Source organism: Hibiscus syriacus, unplaced genomic scaffold, assembly GCF_006381635.1.
Source record: "Hibiscus syriacus cultivar Baekdansim isolate YM2019G1 unplaced genomic scaffold, ASM638163v2 tig00110377_pilon, whole genome shotgun sequence".
NCBI lineage: Eukaryota > Viridiplantae > Streptophyta > Magnoliopsida > Malvales > Malvaceae > Hibiscus > Hibiscus syriacus.
The window spans coordinates 537611-556784 of NW_024062711.1; the positions used below are offsets into that span (position 1 = coordinate 537611).

Below are 19174 nucleotides of genomic sequence, written 5' to 3' on the forward strand. Positions count from 1 at the left end.
TGATTTTGATTTTGAAGACCTGTTTTAAATTAATTTATTACTTATTGGTATTATATTTACAAGTTGGGTTTTGATAGTATAATATAATGTCATTTATAATGTGATTTTACAATGATTGAATAACGGTTTCAGAAAATGTCTTTAAGAATCATGTATGTGATCCACTAGACTTAGTCGAAACGCATAGGCCGGGTCTAGGGGGTTACATTTATTGGTATCAGAGCTTTTGGTTTTTAACCCTCGGACTGTGTATGAGTCCACATTAAAAATACGGTTTTGAAATATTTTACAAAACAGGTTACTAAGGCCATGTCACAAAATTATTAAGAGTTTTAACTGTGTTCGAGACTCCAAGTGCTTATCTAACCCTAAGTTTCATCTTCTAGAGTAAACTTGAGATCCATCAAAATTAGTGCTAGACGTGGTCGTCAAACTAGCCGTGGACGAGGTCGAGTGGCTAGATTTACAGACCCGAACGATGAGATACGAGTAGATCCCCCACCTCCGTTAGGTGATCCTGCTCCTACGACCCCAACGAATCTGCCTTCTGCCGCAGGTATCGACATGACTACATCGATCATAGGAGCGACTAATATTGAGTCATCAGCACAGTCTGGGAAGAGGACTCATATTTTGGCCCCTTAGAGAAGCAATACACGTTTTAGGCCTGCAGCATCCTCACCGTTAGTTGGCAGTCGAGACGGTTCCTCATTGTATTATCATGGACTCCTTTGTGAGTATTGTGGTAAACAGAACACAGGAGAGTGTCATAAGAAGATGAGTCTTTGCTATCAGTGTGGATCTAGTGGTCATTATCGGAGGGATTGTCCTCAGCTATCTTCGTTTGAGTAGACCGCTACTCAAACTCCTGTGCGTTCTCAGATTACAGTACAGACCACAATTAGAGATCGTAGTCAAGGAAAGACTCGAGGATCAGCGTTCAGGACAGACAGTAGAGCCCGACCTCAGCAAAATTGAGGGCCAACAGCTTCTGAGGCTAGACAGCCAGCTTTGGTTTATGCCACTAGACGTCGGGATGACAGAGATGAACCTGAGGTTATTGAATGTACATTTACTATTTATTATATCTCATACTTTGCATTACTAGACAATGGCTCCACTCACTCCTATGTATCGAGCTCGGTATCTCGAAACCTTCAGATTCCGATTGAGAACACTGAAAATACTATTATAGTTACGAGTCTAGTAGGACAAGCGGTATTAGTGAATAAAGTATTTCGGCGTTGTCCTCTTGAGGTTCAGGGAGAAATTTTTTCTCGCTGATCTTATGGAGCTTTCTTTATAGGAGTTCGATCTAATTCTTGGGATGGATTGGTTGACTAAATACAAAGTAAATCTGGATTGCGAGTACAAGAGAGATACTCTGAAAACTTCTGATGGCCGGACCATTGTGTTAATTGGTGAACGTCGCGGCTATCTCTCCAATATAGTTTCAGCGATAGAAATTGATCGTATGATCCGGAAGGAATATGAGACTTTCATTGCATGTATTTTGAACACCAAAGGTGCATTGTCCACGATCGAGGAGATTCGTACAGTTAGCGAGTTTTCGGATGTTTTTCCGGAGAAGTTGCTTGGGTTACCTCCTGATAGAGAGGTAGAGTTCGAGATTGAGACTTATCCAGGATCTTCACCTATTTCGATGGCACCTTATCGTATGGCTCCAAAGGAACTTAAGGAGTTGAAGGTCCAATTGCAAGAATTATTCGATCGAGGATTTATCCGACATAGTACTTCACCATGGGGAGCTCCAGTTCTATTCGTGAAAAAGAAGGATGGGTCACTAAGATTATGTATTGACTATCGGAAATTGAACAAGATGACGATAAAGAATAAATACCCACTACCCAGGATTGATGACTTATTTGATCAACTGCGAGAAGCTACTGTATTCTTTAAGATTGATCTTCGTTCGGGGTATTATTAATTGAAAGTTAAAGGATCTGATGTTGTAAAAACGGCCATTCGCACTAGATATGGTCATTATGAATTCTTGGTGATGCCTTTTGTTTGACGAATGCTCCTGCAACATTCACGGATTTGATGAATCGGGTGTTCCGACCATATTTGGATCAATTTGTGGTGGTCTTCATTGATGATATTCTGATCTATTCTTGTACAGAGGCTGAGCATGACGAGCATTTGAAGATCGTTCTACGGACTTTGAGAGAGCATCGTCTTTATGCCAAACTAAGCAAGTGTGAGTTTTGGCTTCAAGAAGTGTCGTTTCTAGGGCATATTATTTCTGCGCGAGGTGTTCAGGTTGATCCCAACAAGATAGAGGCTATTATGAATTGGAAACAACCTAAGAACGTATCTGAGATCCGCAGTTTCTTGGGCTTGGCTGGTTATTATCGACGTTTTGTTGAGGACTTCTCGATCATTGCTTCTCCTTTGACAAAATTGTTAAGGAAGAATGTGCCGTTTGACTGGGGCGAGGCACAACAGGAGAGCTTTGAGAAATTAAAGGCGGTTTTGACTCAAGCACCTGTGTTGATTCAACCAAAGTCCGGGAAGGATTTTACAATGTATAGTGATGCGTCACATTCAGTACTTGGTTGTGTTCTAATGCAGGAAGGTAAGGTGGTGGCTTATGCATCCCGTCAGCTGCGAGTATAATTATCCTACTCACGATTTGGAGTTAGCAGCAGTGATTTTTGCCTTGAAGATTTGGAGACACTATCTTTATGGAGTGAAATGTTACATTTTCACGGATCATAAGATTTTAAAGTATCTTTTGACCCAGAAGGAGCTTAATTTGAGACAGCGACGCTGGCTAGAGCTTCTAAAGGATTATGATTGCGTGATTGATTATCACCCTGGTAAAGGTAACATTGTAGCGGATGCTTTGAGTCGAAAGACGGTATCGGAGTTGAGGTCTTTAATGGCCAGGATGAATTTATATGACGATGGAACTCTGTTAGCAAAATTGCAAGTTAAGCCAACATTGGTTGATGAGATCAAAGCTAAGCAGCCCCTTGATAGCTCCTTGCTCTCCATCTTTGAGAAAGTAGAGCAAGGGACAAGCTCAGATTACGCCCTTGATCAGGATGAAGTTTTATGCTTCAAAGGTCGGTATTGTGTGCCGGATGATGCTGAGTTGAGGCAGACTATCCTTACGGAGGCTCATAGTAGTCCATATGCTATGCACCCCGGTGGAGATAAGATGTATCGGAATTTGAGAGAGAGGTATCATTGGGTCGGCATGAAGAAGGACATCTTGAATTTTGTGGCTAGGTGTTTGACTTGTCAGCAAGTTAAGGCAGAACATCAACATCCATCAGGTTTGTTACAACCTATCAAGATTCCTGAATAGAAATGAGAGCGTATTACTATGGATTTTGTTACTGGTTTACCTATGACTCATTCGAAAAAGGATTCAGTTTGGGTGATTGTTGATAGACTTACAAAGTCAGCTCACTTCATTCCTGTGTGGGTAAAATATACTTTAGACAAGCTGGCGAGATTGTATATTTCAGAGATTGTCCGATTACATGGTGTTCCAGTGTCTATTATTTCTGATCGAGATCCGAGATTTACTTCGAGATTTTGGAAGGTGCTACATACGACTTTGGGAACAAGATTGGATTATAGCACATCCTTTCATCCACAAACTGATGGTCAATCTGAGAGAGTGATTCAGATTCTGGATGATATGTTACGGAGTTGTGTAATGGATTTTCATGGTAACTGGGAGAACTTTTTGCCTTTGGCTGAATTTGCTTACAATAACAGTTACCATACCAGCATTCGTATGGCACCCTATGAAACACTCTATGGGCGTAGATGTCGCACCCCAATTTGTTGGACTGAGTTGCATGATAGGAAGACTTTGGGACCTGAGTTAGTGCGAGAGACGGAGGATACAGTCAGATTGATCCGTGACTGTCTGAAAGAGGCATTTGATAGGCAGAAGTCTTATGCAGATCAGAGAAGGAAAGATATACAGTTTGAGGTTGGAGATCAGGTCTTTTTAAAAGTTTCACCTTGGAAGAAAGTATTGAGATTCAGGCGTAAGGGTAAATTGAGTCCAAGATTTATTGGACCATTTCGTATCTTGAAGAGGGTAGGACCCATTGCATATCAGCTTGAGTTGCCTCCTGAGCTCAGTCGTATTCATGATGTCTTTCATGTATCAATGTTGAGGCGATACCGTCCAGATCCAGGTCACATCATTCAGGTTGAGGAAGTAGAGCTGAGACCTGATTTGTCATATGAGGAGGAGCCCATTCAAATCTTAGAAAGAGATGAGCGAGTTCTTCAGAATAGACGTATTCCAATAGTCAAAGTTCAATTGAGTAATCGAGGTCCCTCAGAAGCTACTTGGGAGACGTTGGAGTCAATGGAGGTTTAGTTTCCTCAACTATTCTCATAAGGTAAATTTCGAGGATGAAATTTCTTGTAGAGGGGGAGAATTGTAACAACCCTGAAAAAAATGAAAAGAAAAAAATTATAATTTTGTAAATTGGTGAAATTTTGGGACTAAATTGAAAGTTTTCAAAACTTGTATCATGTTTTAGAGTTGAAGAAATTCAGGGACAAAACCCTGAATTTACCCAAAAAAAAGTGTCGGTAACCTTTTCTATTAAATGAAACGAATTGGTTTCTGCGTGAAAACACAAAAACCAACTCATAAAATTCTCCTCCCGCACCTCTGCTTTGAAGCCCGATTCCGACACCGTCCGACCTCTGACCGTCAAATTGAAACCACCATCGTGTTCATCTTCGACTCGTGAACAAAGCCCAGTAAACCAATTATAGCGAAACGCTGCCAAACGCCGTGAATTTCGAGTCAAAGTCTCGACGTTTTTTTAGCACCACCGCCGAGAAAATCATAAATTCATCTCCGATCGTTGATCTGTTTTCGACACCTCCCGCACCATCGTGTTCCTTGCATCGTTCCGAGTCCACCAGTGTTCACCGTTTCTCCGTCGTCGCCGACGAAAAGCGGTCGTTTCTTTGTTGAAAAGCTCTCCACCGTTTTTTGAACCGATTTGTTCAGGATTTTTAGGACACCGGAGAGCTTCAAAACAGTGGTTGACCGGTTTGGGTGTTAGTTTAGTAAATATTTTAAGAAGATGGCTAGATTGGTAAATAATTATTGTTAGGTGATATTCTGAGAAATATTTCGATAAAGGTGACATTTTGGGAATTATTTTGAAAAATGACATTATGGGAAATATTTCGAAAAAGGAAACATATTGGGAATTATTTTGTAAAAGGTGACACTCTGGGAATTATTTAAAAAAAGTGACATTTTGGGAATTTTCAAATGTTTGACTCATTTGACCAGAACTTTGACCGACTTTGACCGGCTATTAAACGATCGTTAATCTTTTCCGAAAATACCTATCCTGACAGTTTTCGACGTCTCGAATCCGTTTTTAGGGTCCGTTTCACTAAATTCGAACTCGAAAGTCTCTAAATCGACGGTCAAAGTGGTTGACTTTGACTTTGACAAAGAATTTGAATTTTTGAAAAGTCGTACTTTATGTTTATCGACATCCTGATTCCGATTCCGCGATCCGTTTGGCCAAATTCAGACTCGAAATACCCCAAATTGATAGTCGAACCTAGAAAATGCTTATATACTTAAGAAGTCTAGCTTTGAACAATTAAGTAAGATTTGAGACTGATAGATTATTATTGTTTGAAGGTACAAGAGACTCTCCGGATCGTTCGACAGCTCGACCCAACTCTTCTAGATCTGTTAAACCACGTATACCAGTATTCACCCGTTCGAAAACTGTAACAGAGCGTGGTGAAACCAGCAATCAATAGATCTACTATCTGAACCCATTATCGAGGTGTGTTCCTGTTTACTACATAATGGTTTTATATGTTTTGAAATATGGTACATTGAAATCTATGGTTTATTATTGTTGGTACACCGATTTATTGTTGATGATTTATGGACTTTGATGACTGGTATATGGATATTGATTTTGGGATGGATTGAACTACAATTGTATAGCTCTGGTCAAGCTAATAAACGGGCCTAATGTGACTCTTGAGGGCCCCAAGATGTTTCATTAGGTCGGCTTTCCTTTGCTGTGTGCTTAGGGTAAGCTATATGGACTTATTGACTTGGGCTTAAGGATACAAGCTTCATAGCCTATCCTTAAGTCGGCTTTCTTTTTGCTATGTGCATAAAGTAAGCTATATGGAAAATAATTTTGGAAACTACTGATGGTGTACCAGAAAAGGGTTTAAACTATGATTTCAAAAGTTAAACTCTTTTACGAATTTGTGAGATTTACTGGACTATGATTTGTTTAAGGTACATATGGTGATTTTATGGTAATGTTGGGACACACTGAGCCTAGCTCACCTTTCGAAAATGTTTTCCCCCTTTCAGATACTGTTGGTTAGATACATCGGTTCGAGCACTTGGAGGATCAACATATCTCTTGAAGTATATCTGATTGTAATGTTTTATCTTGCTAGTTGACATTATTTTGGTGACATGGACCTTATTTTAAAGTATCGTATTTTAAGATGATGACACTTTTACTATTACTATTCTGTTTATTGTGATTTTGATTTTGAAGACCTGTTTTAAATTAATTTAATACTTATTGGTATTATATTTACAAGTTGGGTTTTGATAGTATAATATCATGTTATTTATAATGTGATTTTACAATGATTGAATAACGGTTTCAGAAAATGTCTTTAAGAATCATGTATGTGATCCACTAGACTTAGTCGAAACGCATAGGCCGGGTCTAGGGGGTTACAAGCATCCCAAAAGTCTAAAGAGTAAAAATATGAAAATAAAACAATCTCACATTGCTAAGAAACATAGAAGCGCATCACAACTAACTTCTATAAATAATAGAGGTAATTTGACATTCAAAATCATGGAGCCTTTTGGTGAGCATTGAGTGAACTATTCTTTCACTTCAATAAAGCTCGAATTTTAGGCTTCAATCGAGCTTCTAAATTTTTTTTGAGTTCAAGCCATTTTGAGTTCAAGTTTCAATATTATATTTCGAGTTTGAGTTGAACTTGATAATTTTTAGCTTGTGAGTTTGAGTTGAGTTGAGCTTACTTTTAAAGTTTTCAAGTTCGAGTCGAGCTTAGCAATACTCGAGTTCGACTTGGCTCATTTAACAAACGACGTTGTTTGGTTTAATTTTTTAAAAAAAAAACAAAAATTCCGGTTTTTCCCTGTTTTCAGCCGGTCCGGTTCGAACGGTTCAGCGGTTCTGGCCGGTTCACTAATAGCGGTTCAACCGGTTTAGATTGAACCGGACTAAGCAACGGTTCCCGGTTGAACCGGTCCGGTTTTTAAAACAGAGCGTGGAAGCGTTGAGGGAGGCTCAGTCCTATGTTTATTTGCACCGAGGGAACACCTTCGTTTTGCTCTTGTCACCCGAAATTGTCGCCAGTCCTTGCTTGGATTCCATTCTCAAGGTATTTCAATCTCTCTAATTAAGATTCAATTCCATTGATCTGTTTCTTCAACTTTATGAATCCATTTACATAATTCAAATATAGCGATGAAGTTTCATTTAGTTTATAAATTTGGTGGTTATTTTTTTTACATTATCCATATATTTTTATAATTTGAAATGAATTGCGTCTGAGGATGTATCACGCGAGTTAAAAATATTTTTATAACATAAATTATATATTTAATCATCCAATTATTACTTTAATTCGTTTTTTATCATTCAAGTTAAAATTGCTAATGAATTATAGGGAATGAATTATAGGGTGAATTACATATATAATTTATCCTATAATTAATATCATGTAATTAAACTTTTTTACGATTATATGCGATAATATTTGTTTATATTTTTTAATAAGTGATAATATACACACTTACATAACTTACAGTCTAAAAGAAATAATACTTTATTCAATGATTGAACCATATAATTAGGGGTCGGAATAGGCCAAACCAGGCTTAAAAGGCCTGAGACTGGCCTACGATAAATTTTTTAGGCCTAAGCCTGGCCTATAGCCTATCAAAGGCTTTTATTTTTGGCTCGGCCTGGCCTTTTTAAAAGTCTGGCCTGACCTGATAGCCTTTTTAAAAGTCTGCTTCACATTAAACCTTTAATATTACTTTGATAGTTATTTTTACCAAAAAACAAATAACACATCTTCTATAATAGGCAAAACAAGCCCTTAATATATAATTTGGCTTAATTTTTAATCTAACATTAATTTAGTTGGACACATATATATTGGTACCCAAAAAATAATATAAGTATTGTAAACACCAATTTTTGTCCCCCATACATGTCTGCATAATACCCAAGGTCAGCACCATACCTTGTTGTTCCCAACGTCTGCACTAGCACACCATCAAATGCTGCTGCCGCCCATACTGTGTCCATACTCCACTTTTGTTTTCTATTTCTCTTTGTTTGTAATGGATATATAACTAAAAAAGAATGAAACAATGTAATACCCCAAAAATTTAGATAATGACCAAAATGAAAGTTTTGAAAGTTTGATGGTCAAAGTAGAAATTGGGAAAAATTTGAGGAATTAAGTGATAATTTCCTAAAAAGAATTTTATTCCATTAAATAGATAGTTTACTCTTGAGAGTGGGGTTTTATAGAAATCATATTTTTTGGATTTGGAATTATAGTAAAGAAAAATTAGAAAGGGTTAAAGCCAGTAAGGAATCAGTAATTCCGATCGAATTGGGATTTCAAAAAAAATTGAAGAATGTTATAAAATGGTTGGAAATATTATTTTAATATTTTAGATCAGAGAAATTTGGTTTGGAAATGTGCAATTTTTCAGATTTAACCGAAATAGTAGAATTTAGTGACTAAAACACAGTTTTAAAAATTTCATGGGCATTTTCATAAATCAAAGTCAAATTAATTCATCTTTGACTTTGAAAGATGATAAGGATGAGTTTTTATGGTTTTATGTTGAATAAGAAGATTCATTAAGGGTGATTCGATTATCCCAATTAAATGAATATTTTATTCATTTAAGTGGAATATAATGTAAATTAATATGAAATGCACCCAACATTTCATTTCACTTGCTCATCTTCTTCTCCAAGCTGCCGTGTGTGTTCTTCAAAGGTGAGAGAAAGCTTCAATTCATTTTTAAGCAATTTCATATGGATTTCGAGTATGCCGTAAAAGAGAAATTGTTATATGCGAAAACACTATCTTTTGGTACCAATATTGCATTATAATCTCGCTAGATTTCAAAGATCCCAAATCTAAGGGTTTGTGTTCATATAAAGGATCACGAAATTGATGATGAATATGGATGCTTGTGAGGTAGTAGATTCATATTCAAACATGTATGATGATTATAATATGTTTAATCTTTCTAAAAACTTGTCCTTTAAAGTTTCGGCCATGGATTGTTTGAGTGAGAAAAATTATGAAAAATTTTTATATGGGTTGGAAATGATGAAGGAAGTATTCTACAAGCCTTATAAAAAATGGGGACCATTTCATAAATTTTGAAAAGTTGGGAGATCAATTCGGTAATTTTGGAAAATTGATGGGTTGTTATGTAAGTGTTATATAATTGATGTACTATGCTGGAAAATGTTGTTTTGGAATTGAAATGAGTGTTAGATGTGAAATATGACTATTTTGGAAGTTTGAAAAGGTTTGTGATTCAAGTACAATATTTGCATAGTTGGGGTACTTAAAGGTAATTATGTTTTTGTAAAAGCATTTGAATGATAATAATTTCAATACTAAAATTATTGGTATTAAGAATTTAAGTGATAAAATGATGAAGGGCCATTTTGTGTAAATTGGAAAAGTTGGTTCCAATGTTAAAGGAATTATTAAGAGTTAAGTATTTTGATAGATAATGAGTTTCAAATATATTATGGAGTTATTATGGGATGTATTTATGTTAGTACAATACTAACATATGTATTAACATGAATTTTTGATTTATACAGATCGTGATTGATTTGCGATTGAAGCAAGTCAAGTACAAAAAGGGTTTATTGTGGAACATAGTGAGACACATATTTTGGAAAATTTTAAAGTGTCAAGGTGAGTGCCATACATGCATGAAATTATACATGGATGTTTTATACATCATCAGGAAGACTTGCGACAAGTCGACCTTGTTTATATCAACATGATTTTATATCATTTTTATAAATTGACATGACATTGATATGTCAGAGTATGAAATTATAATGCATTGATTTTGGAAAATGTGATATTTTACTATGAATGTTTTCGGGTATGAACTGCCCAATACTAAATTATGATAATATACTTTGCCATGGATGGATCAAATAAAATACACTATATGCCCAAGTAAGTCATTGAGGGACAGGGTATAGTTGGCATGCCATAGAGTATAGCAGCTGCAGGTTTATAATACACTTCGGTGTATATGGTGGGCACAACCTTATGTGTAATACACTTCGGTGTATATGGTGGGCATGACCTTATGTGTAATACACTTCGGTGTATTTGGTGGACACGACCTTATGTGTAATACACTTCGGTGTATATGGTGGGCATGACCTTATGTGTAATACACTTTGGTGTATATGGTGGGGGCACGACCTTATGCGTAGGACTACGGTGCAAATATTACTCGAATACCCAGGGTCCTCAGGGTGTTATATTGGGCTATTGTCTATGGTATATGGTTATGGAATAATGGCAAGTGTATTGGTAAAATAAGCTTACGAGCTTATGGGATTAAATGGTAAGTATATTGGTAAAATAAGCTTATGATCTTATGGAATAAATGGTAAGTATATTGGTAAAATAAGCTTACGAGCTTATGGGATTTAATGGTATGTATATTGGTAAAATAAGCTTATGAGCTTATGGAAATGGTAAGTATATTGGTAAAATAAGCTTACGAGCTTATGTAATAAATGGTAGGTATATTGGTAAAATAAGCTTACGAGCTTATAGGATAAATGATAAGAAATTTTATATCATTGTGATCATTGTAGAATATTGGATATATTGGTAATATGATTTTATGGCATTTTGATTTGGACATTGAAATTCATGCATGAATTATATTGCACTGTTTATTGTTTTAATTGCCTCACTAAGTTTATACTTAGCGTGTGATGATTTTCACGTGTAGGTAAAAAGCCAGTAGTGGATTAAAGAGTTCAAAGTGACATCAAGCATCGAGGATCTCAATATCAGTAAGACATCCTATGATGAAATTTGATTTAGATAGTGGCAAGTAATTAATAATATTCTATTTGTTTTGTTGAACAAATTTGGAAACAAAATGGTAACTTTATATTAATGAAAGGTTAAATTTTGATGAATTTATATGTATTTTCGGAAATTACTGTAGTGGTTCCTGTAGCAGTGAATAGTAATGAACAATACTCACGCTTAAAAATTTCCAGAATGTTACAGGGGTACCGATACTCTCACTGTTCACTATTCCTAAAAAAATATTTTATCTTAAATTTGTTATAATGAAGTATAATTCATATGATATGATGTTTTTATAATATCATTTATCATTTTAAGAAAAAATAGGTATAATTCTACGGGTTATGAGTGTTACAAGCAATGGTAGGGGGCCCACTTGTGAGAGATAATTGGAGGGGGAGAGATTGAAGAGAGAAAGAAACTGGGGAGAGGGGGTTAGTTTAGTTTTAGGGTTATATATTAGATTTAGGATTAATTACCTTCTAGACCCTATAGTTTAGCCAAATATTTTTAATTTAGTCACTAATTTTAGAGTAAAGTCCCTATTAAGTCACTCTAACTTAGACACATTTTACAAAGTAGACACCATTATGACAAGTATATATACATATATATAGGTCGACCTATCAGATTTATAAAGCTTTTTAATAAGCCTAAACATGGTCTATTTAATTTAATAGGCTTTTAAAAAAACCCGAGCCTAGCCTTTTTATTAAATAAACCAGGTCAGACCAGACTTTATGTAGACCAGGTCGTAAGCCCCTGTAGGTCGGCCTGGCCTATTCTGACCCCTATATATAATGTATTGAGCTAAACATGTGTATTGGTTTGTATACGCTGCTGGATATACCGAGTGAATAGCAATAATGAAATGGTCTCAGGGTGGACCGACGTCAATTTTTCGGCTTAGACTGTCGGCCCTATACGGGGATTAGATAAGCCATTTGATTCATGAGGAGGCACTCCCAAATATCTCTCCAACTTAGAAGAAAATTAGTATTTTAAGAAGTGGAAAATTAATGTTTGGTCTCTTAAACCTGTCTTTTACTATTTATAATTTATTCATTCTTGCGAAGAAAAAAAAGGTTCATAACGTGATATTTTTGTAAAAATAAATAATCTTTTAAAGAAAATAATAGCATATACGGAATCCGTTTCTTAATTTAGTTTGTTAAGTGTTGTCTGCTGAGTGCCTCTGTGAAAATACACCGAGTTGAGACATCTACATCAAGTATTGTCCTTGGTTGGGGTGTTGTCTCCCTGACTTCTCCAAGAGCCCTGGAGGGCTCATAGAGTTGGGGAGTGTCTCAAAGTGCCTGACGAGGCAGAACTGTGGAAATTGAGTTTCCGCAAGAAGGGGGGGGGGTGGACCTATGACCCATGGCATATAGGTCATTCATGGGAAACCAAGGTGCCGCTTGAGACTTTATGGTTCATCTTGGACTAGCGTAGAAGTTTTATTTTTCTTCCCAATGATTTAAAACCTGACTGTTAATGCTTTATGTCTTTTCTGAATTTCAGCACGTATGAAGTTGCCACAGCTTGTGCATTAGCTCTTCGAGCAGATAAGCTTATTTGCATTATAGATGGCCCAATTTTGGATGAGAATGGACGCCTTATTAATTTCTTGCCTCTCCAAGAAGCAGATATGTTAATCCGCCAACGGGACAAGCAAAGTGAGATAGTTGCTAAATATGTCAAAGATGTTGATGAAGAAGATCTCAATACTGTTGGACATGATGATACTTCAATTGTTCACTCTTCACAAAATGGGAAGGCTCTTCACAGTACACGTAATCCTTCCTTTGGTGTTGGTTTTTATAATGGCAATGGACTATGGTCTGGAGAACAGGGCTTTGCCATTGGAGGTCAGGAGCGGCTAAGTCGAGTTTGGAGTTGGCTGCTGCAGCCTTTGTCTGCAGAGTAAGTTCAATAGCTTGTTTGAGCTTTAGTTTATTTATATTCTTTCCTACGTCAAAACAATATGCCAATTATATTTTCTGCTTTATCGTAAGGGTGGTGTACAAAGAGTTCATTTGTTAGATGGCACTATTGGTGGGGTCTTATTGTTGGAACTGTTCAAAAGAGACGGGATGGGGACGATGGTGGCTAGCTATACAGTTAACTGTCGGTTAGCCTTATGGGAAAGTAGATAATTGTTGATAGGCATATATTACAAAACATGGTTAATTCCTAAGGTATCTGTGTTTGCTTTGAGAGTAATCAATCTTTACATGACTCGTGGCCTATTCCGATGTTTCAGTGGGCTCTGCCAGTCAGGTGGAGTGTTAAACCTAAATATATTTTACATGCTACTAATTAATTACAAGTACATTTTATTTGAATTTAGTGATACTTCAGCGAACCTTCTATCACCATAACAATTTCCTTTTCTTACTTTCATGGTTTTGAGAGAATGCTTTTCTTATTTAATTGTTGGGCCATGCATCATGCATTGATCAATTTCGTAACATTTGAAAACGGACAAACCAGAGGATTCATTGTTCCAATATCCTTTTTCCTAGATGACGGACCTCAGAGTAACTTCATATGGCTGATATTTCTTAAGTTTATATGATCTGCCATTGCTAGACTTAGCAAGTGATTAAGCTATCTTGTATTTAGTATGCTGACCTAGACATTGCCTGTTTTTCAGTGATCTATATGAAGGGGCCAGGATGGCTATGGTGACAGATCTTGCTGGAATCAAGCAAATCATACAACCTTTAGAAGAGTCTGGTACATTGGTTCGCAGGAGTGATGAAGAGGTCTATATTGCCTCTTTATTACTTTTGTTTGACCAAAATATCTCATTTATGCATATAATTTTCAGCGATGTGCTTGTTGGAATAATAAGAAAAAAAGTTTGGTCATACTTTGCATGCTTGTATATCTACCAGTTCTTCGGTGTTTTAGTTGCAAAGATCAGATTTGGTAATATTAGTTTTTGTTTCAGATCTCACTAAACAAACAAAATGGAAGGGGTGGAAATGCCTTTATTCTTTTGAATTGGAGAAAACAACTGAATATTAAATTCTTGTGTCTTTTCTTTTTGCACAGCTACTTAAAGCCCTAGATTCATTTGTTGTTACGGAAAGAGAAGGCCAAATCATTGCTTGTGCTGCTCTATTTCCTTTCTTCCAGGACAAATGTGGAGAAGTTGCTTGTATTGCAGTTTCTCCTGAATGTCGAGGACAAGGACAAGGAGATAAATTGCTTGGTATGTTTCCAAACATCTCTAACTTCATTGTCTATGGCATATTACACTCGATCATGCTCCGCTACTTATCATGGTGTAGCTGAAACAGATGTCATGCAAGAACTTGTCACTTCAAATCTATTGGAAGCATATTTACACTTCCTAAAAAAATAATTTTAGGAAGGCACACTCCAACAGGGCATTCATTTTGGCTGCTAGATTGTTTATAAAACATTTGTCGATAAGTTCAGTTCCCACTGTCTAACCATAGAATGATGCTCAACCCGATCTGACTGCTTTTTGTTTCTGTGACCACTTTGATGTCATTTGTTTGTGGTCTACCAATCTTATCATATTCCTAATAATTTAATTTTTATATCTATTAACTATGTGCAGATTATATCGAGAAGAAGGCAACCTCTCTCGGATTGGATATGCTTTTCCTGCTAACAACTCGTACTGCTGACTGGTTTGTATTATCTTATGAAATAAACTTCATTTCAACCATTCAATTAATTTCAGTCATTATTTATGCTCAGGTTACTGCATGTAGAACTGTACCAATACATACTGGTAGACATTGAACACCCCACTTCTGATTTTACAGGTTTGTAAGGCGCGGCTTCGGAGAATGCACAATTGACATGATACCGGAAGAAAGGAGGAAAAAGATTAATCTATCCCGAGTGGAATTACGGCTGATAGAGAATTTAAATGAGCTTGCAACTGATAAGTACCTCTTTAGTCTGAGCTAACCAGGACAGCGGAGAAGATGATGCAACCTCATCGGTGTGATTTGGTTAGAGGACCGTTTACTGCAATTTACATGTTGGGCAGAGGTTCATTTGATTTTCTATGCATCAGGTTCATGTCATGAACCTTAATTTATGATTGCCATGGAAGCATCTTTGTTGCATTGGTAGTCGACATAATCTTCGTAGGCGAATTGTAATTTGATTTAGTGCCTCGAAATAAGGTAAATAAGTTTTACCTTTATACTTGCATAAATCTTTAAATACAATACTTAAACAACATTATTTAAAATTTGTATACACAAAGAGGATAAAAACATTCGATGAGAAGCTTTGCTAGTTGGTGTTCTAGCAATGTAGTGTTACTGTTGGGGTTGGAGTCAGTTTAATAGGGATAAAAAATCCTACTTAAATTACAAATGTGATGATCCAATGTACAGTGCAAGACGAGAATACAGTAATTAAACAATATCAAGTTAAAGCTGAAATTCTCAAACACAAATTTGATCCCTTTCAGAACTCGAATTATAAAACACAGATCCATCACAAAAAGATTAAACACAGGAAACCCTTTTTTCAGCTCTTGGATTTCGAATGCTTTACAAGCCAATCAATAACTGAGTCAATGTTGGTTGAGTTCTTGCAAGATATCATGAAGCAGCAAACTTCTCTATCAGTAATTGACTCGAGTCCCCTGCACAAGAAATATTCCGTTTTATGAGAAAGTTTTTACTTTTTAAGCAAAGCAGAAATACTGTAATTCAGTTAATCAAGCGAATCAAATGAATGTCTCTCTTACATTTCTTCAGTTAAAGCCTGTTTAGACAGAGCTCCTGGCTTGTCGATTTTGTTGCCCAGCACCAGAAGGGGGATGCCACTAAGTGACGATTTGCTCAACAAATCATGAAGCTCACTTTTTGAGATGCTCAGGTTATCAGGATCAGCAGCATCAACCACATAACTGTAAGAAAACCATGTTTATTCTAATACATATACAAACCAATGCATGCAATTCATCTAACCGCAAGGAAGAACAGATCCCATAACTCGTATGAAAACGAAGAAGTAGCTTCTTACACAATCGCAGAAACTGCACGACAGTATCGTTCCCACATGCTACGAAACCTAGGTTGGCCTCCAAGATCCCATAACTTTATCGTAACATTTCCTTTTGTCACTTTCCTCATGTTGAACCCAACCTGAAAAGAAGCCATTACGATTGCAGAAAGAAAAGGACTAAAAAAAGCATTGCATTGAGTTCACAAATTAATACAAATCCACTTATGACTCACCGTAGGTATCATATCTTCACTATATCCACCTGTCTGGGGAAAAAACAAAAAATCAACTTAAAGTTAACTCACAAAATAAGATAAAAGCATGTGGTAGATCACTAGTAATGGACCCTTTGTAAGCTGCGACGGCATTTTTACTTACTGCAACAACATTTACTAATGAGGTTTTTCCAGCATTCTGAAGTCCTATCAAAGATAGCTCCATTTCCTGCTTGAAAAACAGGCTGCAAAACAACATATATGAAAAGTGAACATCAATACTATGAAGATCGAACTTTGTACCATTCGTTTAAGATTGCTCCAACGATATATTTCAATAATAAGTCATATGGCACCGTCTGAAAAGTATGTGGACTCCAGTTTTGATAAAAAGAAAAGCTTCCCATCAGATAAAAAAACTCGATAAACATAAACCATTCCTTAAGCCTTGTAAAATCGAAACAGCATTTTCAACTGAAACTAGAATCCCAAAGATATATGGACACGAAATCAACTTGGATGAATCATATAACTAAACTACAACTTTCTGAAGCCAGTGAAAGACATAAAACGGTGAAGTTAGTGCATTCACTTCACAACAATAAGGAATACTACTTCCCCTAAGGCTATGATTGAATTTCATCATAGAAATCATCTAATTTTTAACAAAGGTCTCCATATCTGCAAAGTGATATAATCATAATCTACACCACCTTAATGCAGAAATAAAAAAAAATAAGACCATTCACTCATTAAAATTGCAATGACTAAGATATGTAACATTTTTAACCCTGAAGAAGAAATTTGACAGCAGTATCAAGCAAAAGCTAGAAAATTCACTAATTCTAGTCTAGCCCAATATCAAACTCAAAGCCAAAAGGATAGAAAAGATTGAAGTTTTAGCTTAAATACATAAAACCCAACTCCATCTAAAACATAATTCTTGATTCAATAGAGATAAAAAGGGTGACATTGCAAGAAATCAAAAAGAAAATATCATACCTTCGAAGCCAATTGAGAAAAGCTTCCCACAAACCCATATGGAAATTCAAAGAGAAACAGAAGCAAAGATCCCAAGCTAAAAAAGCAAAGAGCTTTTTAGTCAATTACTAAGGAGAGATGAAAGGAGGCCAAAGATCTCAGCCCCTGCCTTTTCTTTCTCCTCATAAATAATATACACAAACATATAGGTAAATGAATAAATAAAAGGGTAAAGTATACTAATGGTCACTGAATTTTTCTAAAATTTTTATTTAGGTCTCTCAACTTTTAAAACTTGTAATACAGTCCACCAATATTTAGTATATTTGCAACATGATCCCTAAAATAACCGATCATTTGCAATATGGTCCCCGACGTAACCGACCGTTTGATGCCGTTACACTATTGTTAGTACGTTTGCAATATGGTCACTGAACTTTTCAGGCGCTTGCATTTAGGTCCCCAACTTTTAAAACTTGCAACACAATCCTTAATTTCATTCTAAACCCCAAATTCCTTTTCGATCTCGAATTTCCTTTTTCGCTTCTCTCTTCTCATTTCCAGCGTAACTTTTCAGTCATAGATGTATGGGAAATTCTAATCTAACTGTGAATTATGTGGAGGTGTTGACTTGAATAAGGGTCAATTGAGAGAAGACTCGACCAAGGGACTATCGGGACCATCAACGATTCAATGTGTAATGTTAGATACAAGTCATCTCAGGTGAAGCATAGATGTTCGATGAAATGCTTGTGAGAAAAAATAGGGTTAAAAATGCAGAGTTGACAAATACTACTAAGATGAACTAAGTATCATTGTTGAAAGTCACCGACAAACCTGAAATTATTTTTTATAAATGGAATATAATAATTTCTTTGTTTAATCCTTGTAGTTTGAAGATTTTCCAACAGATGATCAAATATAATGAAATCTCAAACAACGCATTCACCTCTTAGTTTCTTTCGCAACTCGAAGGGTATCATGATAGGGTCAAGTAGCTGCTCCAAATATAATACCCTGTCATGATGCCTTTCGAGTTGCGTGCATGCAAAATTGTCTTCTAAAGCTATAATTCAATACAATTCAACTGTAAAATTTCCAAAACATGTAAAAAAATCCAATTCGTTCACGATATATCAGTCTCATAATCAACATGAACTTATTAAAAAGAATACGAGCTCACAAGACGTCGAAAACCACAGGTCGGATCAATACAATTCCCAGTAAACTAGTACCAACAATCTCTCGGATTGAGCCTGGCGATTTCAATATGTCGATTGTAACACCCCAACCCGTATCCGACCCGGATCCGAGTCCGAGGTGTCACATCAACTTTTAAACCTTTACTTGTTCAAAATAATGAAAAAACCCCATTAAAGAAAATTTCATATTATTTCAAAATAAAAGTTTTCACACTTATCAGAGCATATACAATTCAAATCGTTTATATTACATGCTAACTACATCTAAAAGAATAAAATACATATCAAACATTTATTTTCTGATCTGAACTTTGTAAGGAATATGCTGACATGTCTTGCTCTTCTCAATTTCTATATTCACTTTCTATAACATGCGTGTGAAAAACTCACACGCTAAGTCTATGACTTAGTGAGGCATAAAACATATAATAGAACTCTAATACGTGATCACGCATGAACAATTTTTACTAACATATTATATACATGCATAATACACACACACATATATATTTATATACACTTCATATCTTCTCATATATTCTTTTATAAAACATTTACTTATATACACATGTCATCATTTAC

At 36.0% G+C, this 19174-nt stretch overlaps 1 protein-coding gene and 1 pseudogene across 1 annotated transcript; one reads left to right on the forward strand and one right to left on the reverse strand.

Moving 5' to 3' along the window:
• Positions 1-12548: 12548 nt before the first annotated feature.
• On the forward strand, positions 12549-15374 carry LOC120121627 (annotated as a pseudogene).
• Positions 15375-15524: 150 nt separating this feature from the next.
• Positions 15525-17548, reverse strand: LOC120121576 (ADP-ribosylation factor-like protein 8a). Its single transcript, XM_039140897.1, has 6 exons — positions 17412-17548; positions 16573-16654; positions 16428-16460; positions 16213-16334; positions 15935-16096; positions 15525-15829 (listed from the first exon to the last, which is right to left on the reverse strand). Exons 1-6 carry the CDS (start codon positions 17447-17449, stop codon positions 15712-15714), a joined length of 555 nt encoding a protein of 184 aa, XP_038996828.1. The 5' UTR covers positions 17450-17548; the 3' UTR covers positions 15525-15711.
• Between the last annotated feature and the right edge of the window lie 1626 nt (positions 17549-19174).

What these genes read in the sequence shown, in the direction of transcription:
- LOC120121576 (XM_039140897.1), bottom strand. Translation starts at nt 17,449, where the DNA reads ATGGGTTTGTGGGAAGCTTTTCTCAATTGGCTTCGAAG. An exon ending in GTGAAGATATGATACCTACG is followed by an intron (nt 16,335 to 16,427) that starts GTGAGTCATAAG and finishes GCTTCTTTTCAG; the next exon opens with GTTGGGTTCAACATGAGGAA. An exon ending in CGTGCAGTTTCTGCGATTGT is followed by an intron (nt 16,097 to 16,212) that starts GTAAGAAGCTAC and finishes GTTTTCTTACAG; the next exon opens with TTATGTGGTTGATGCTGCTG.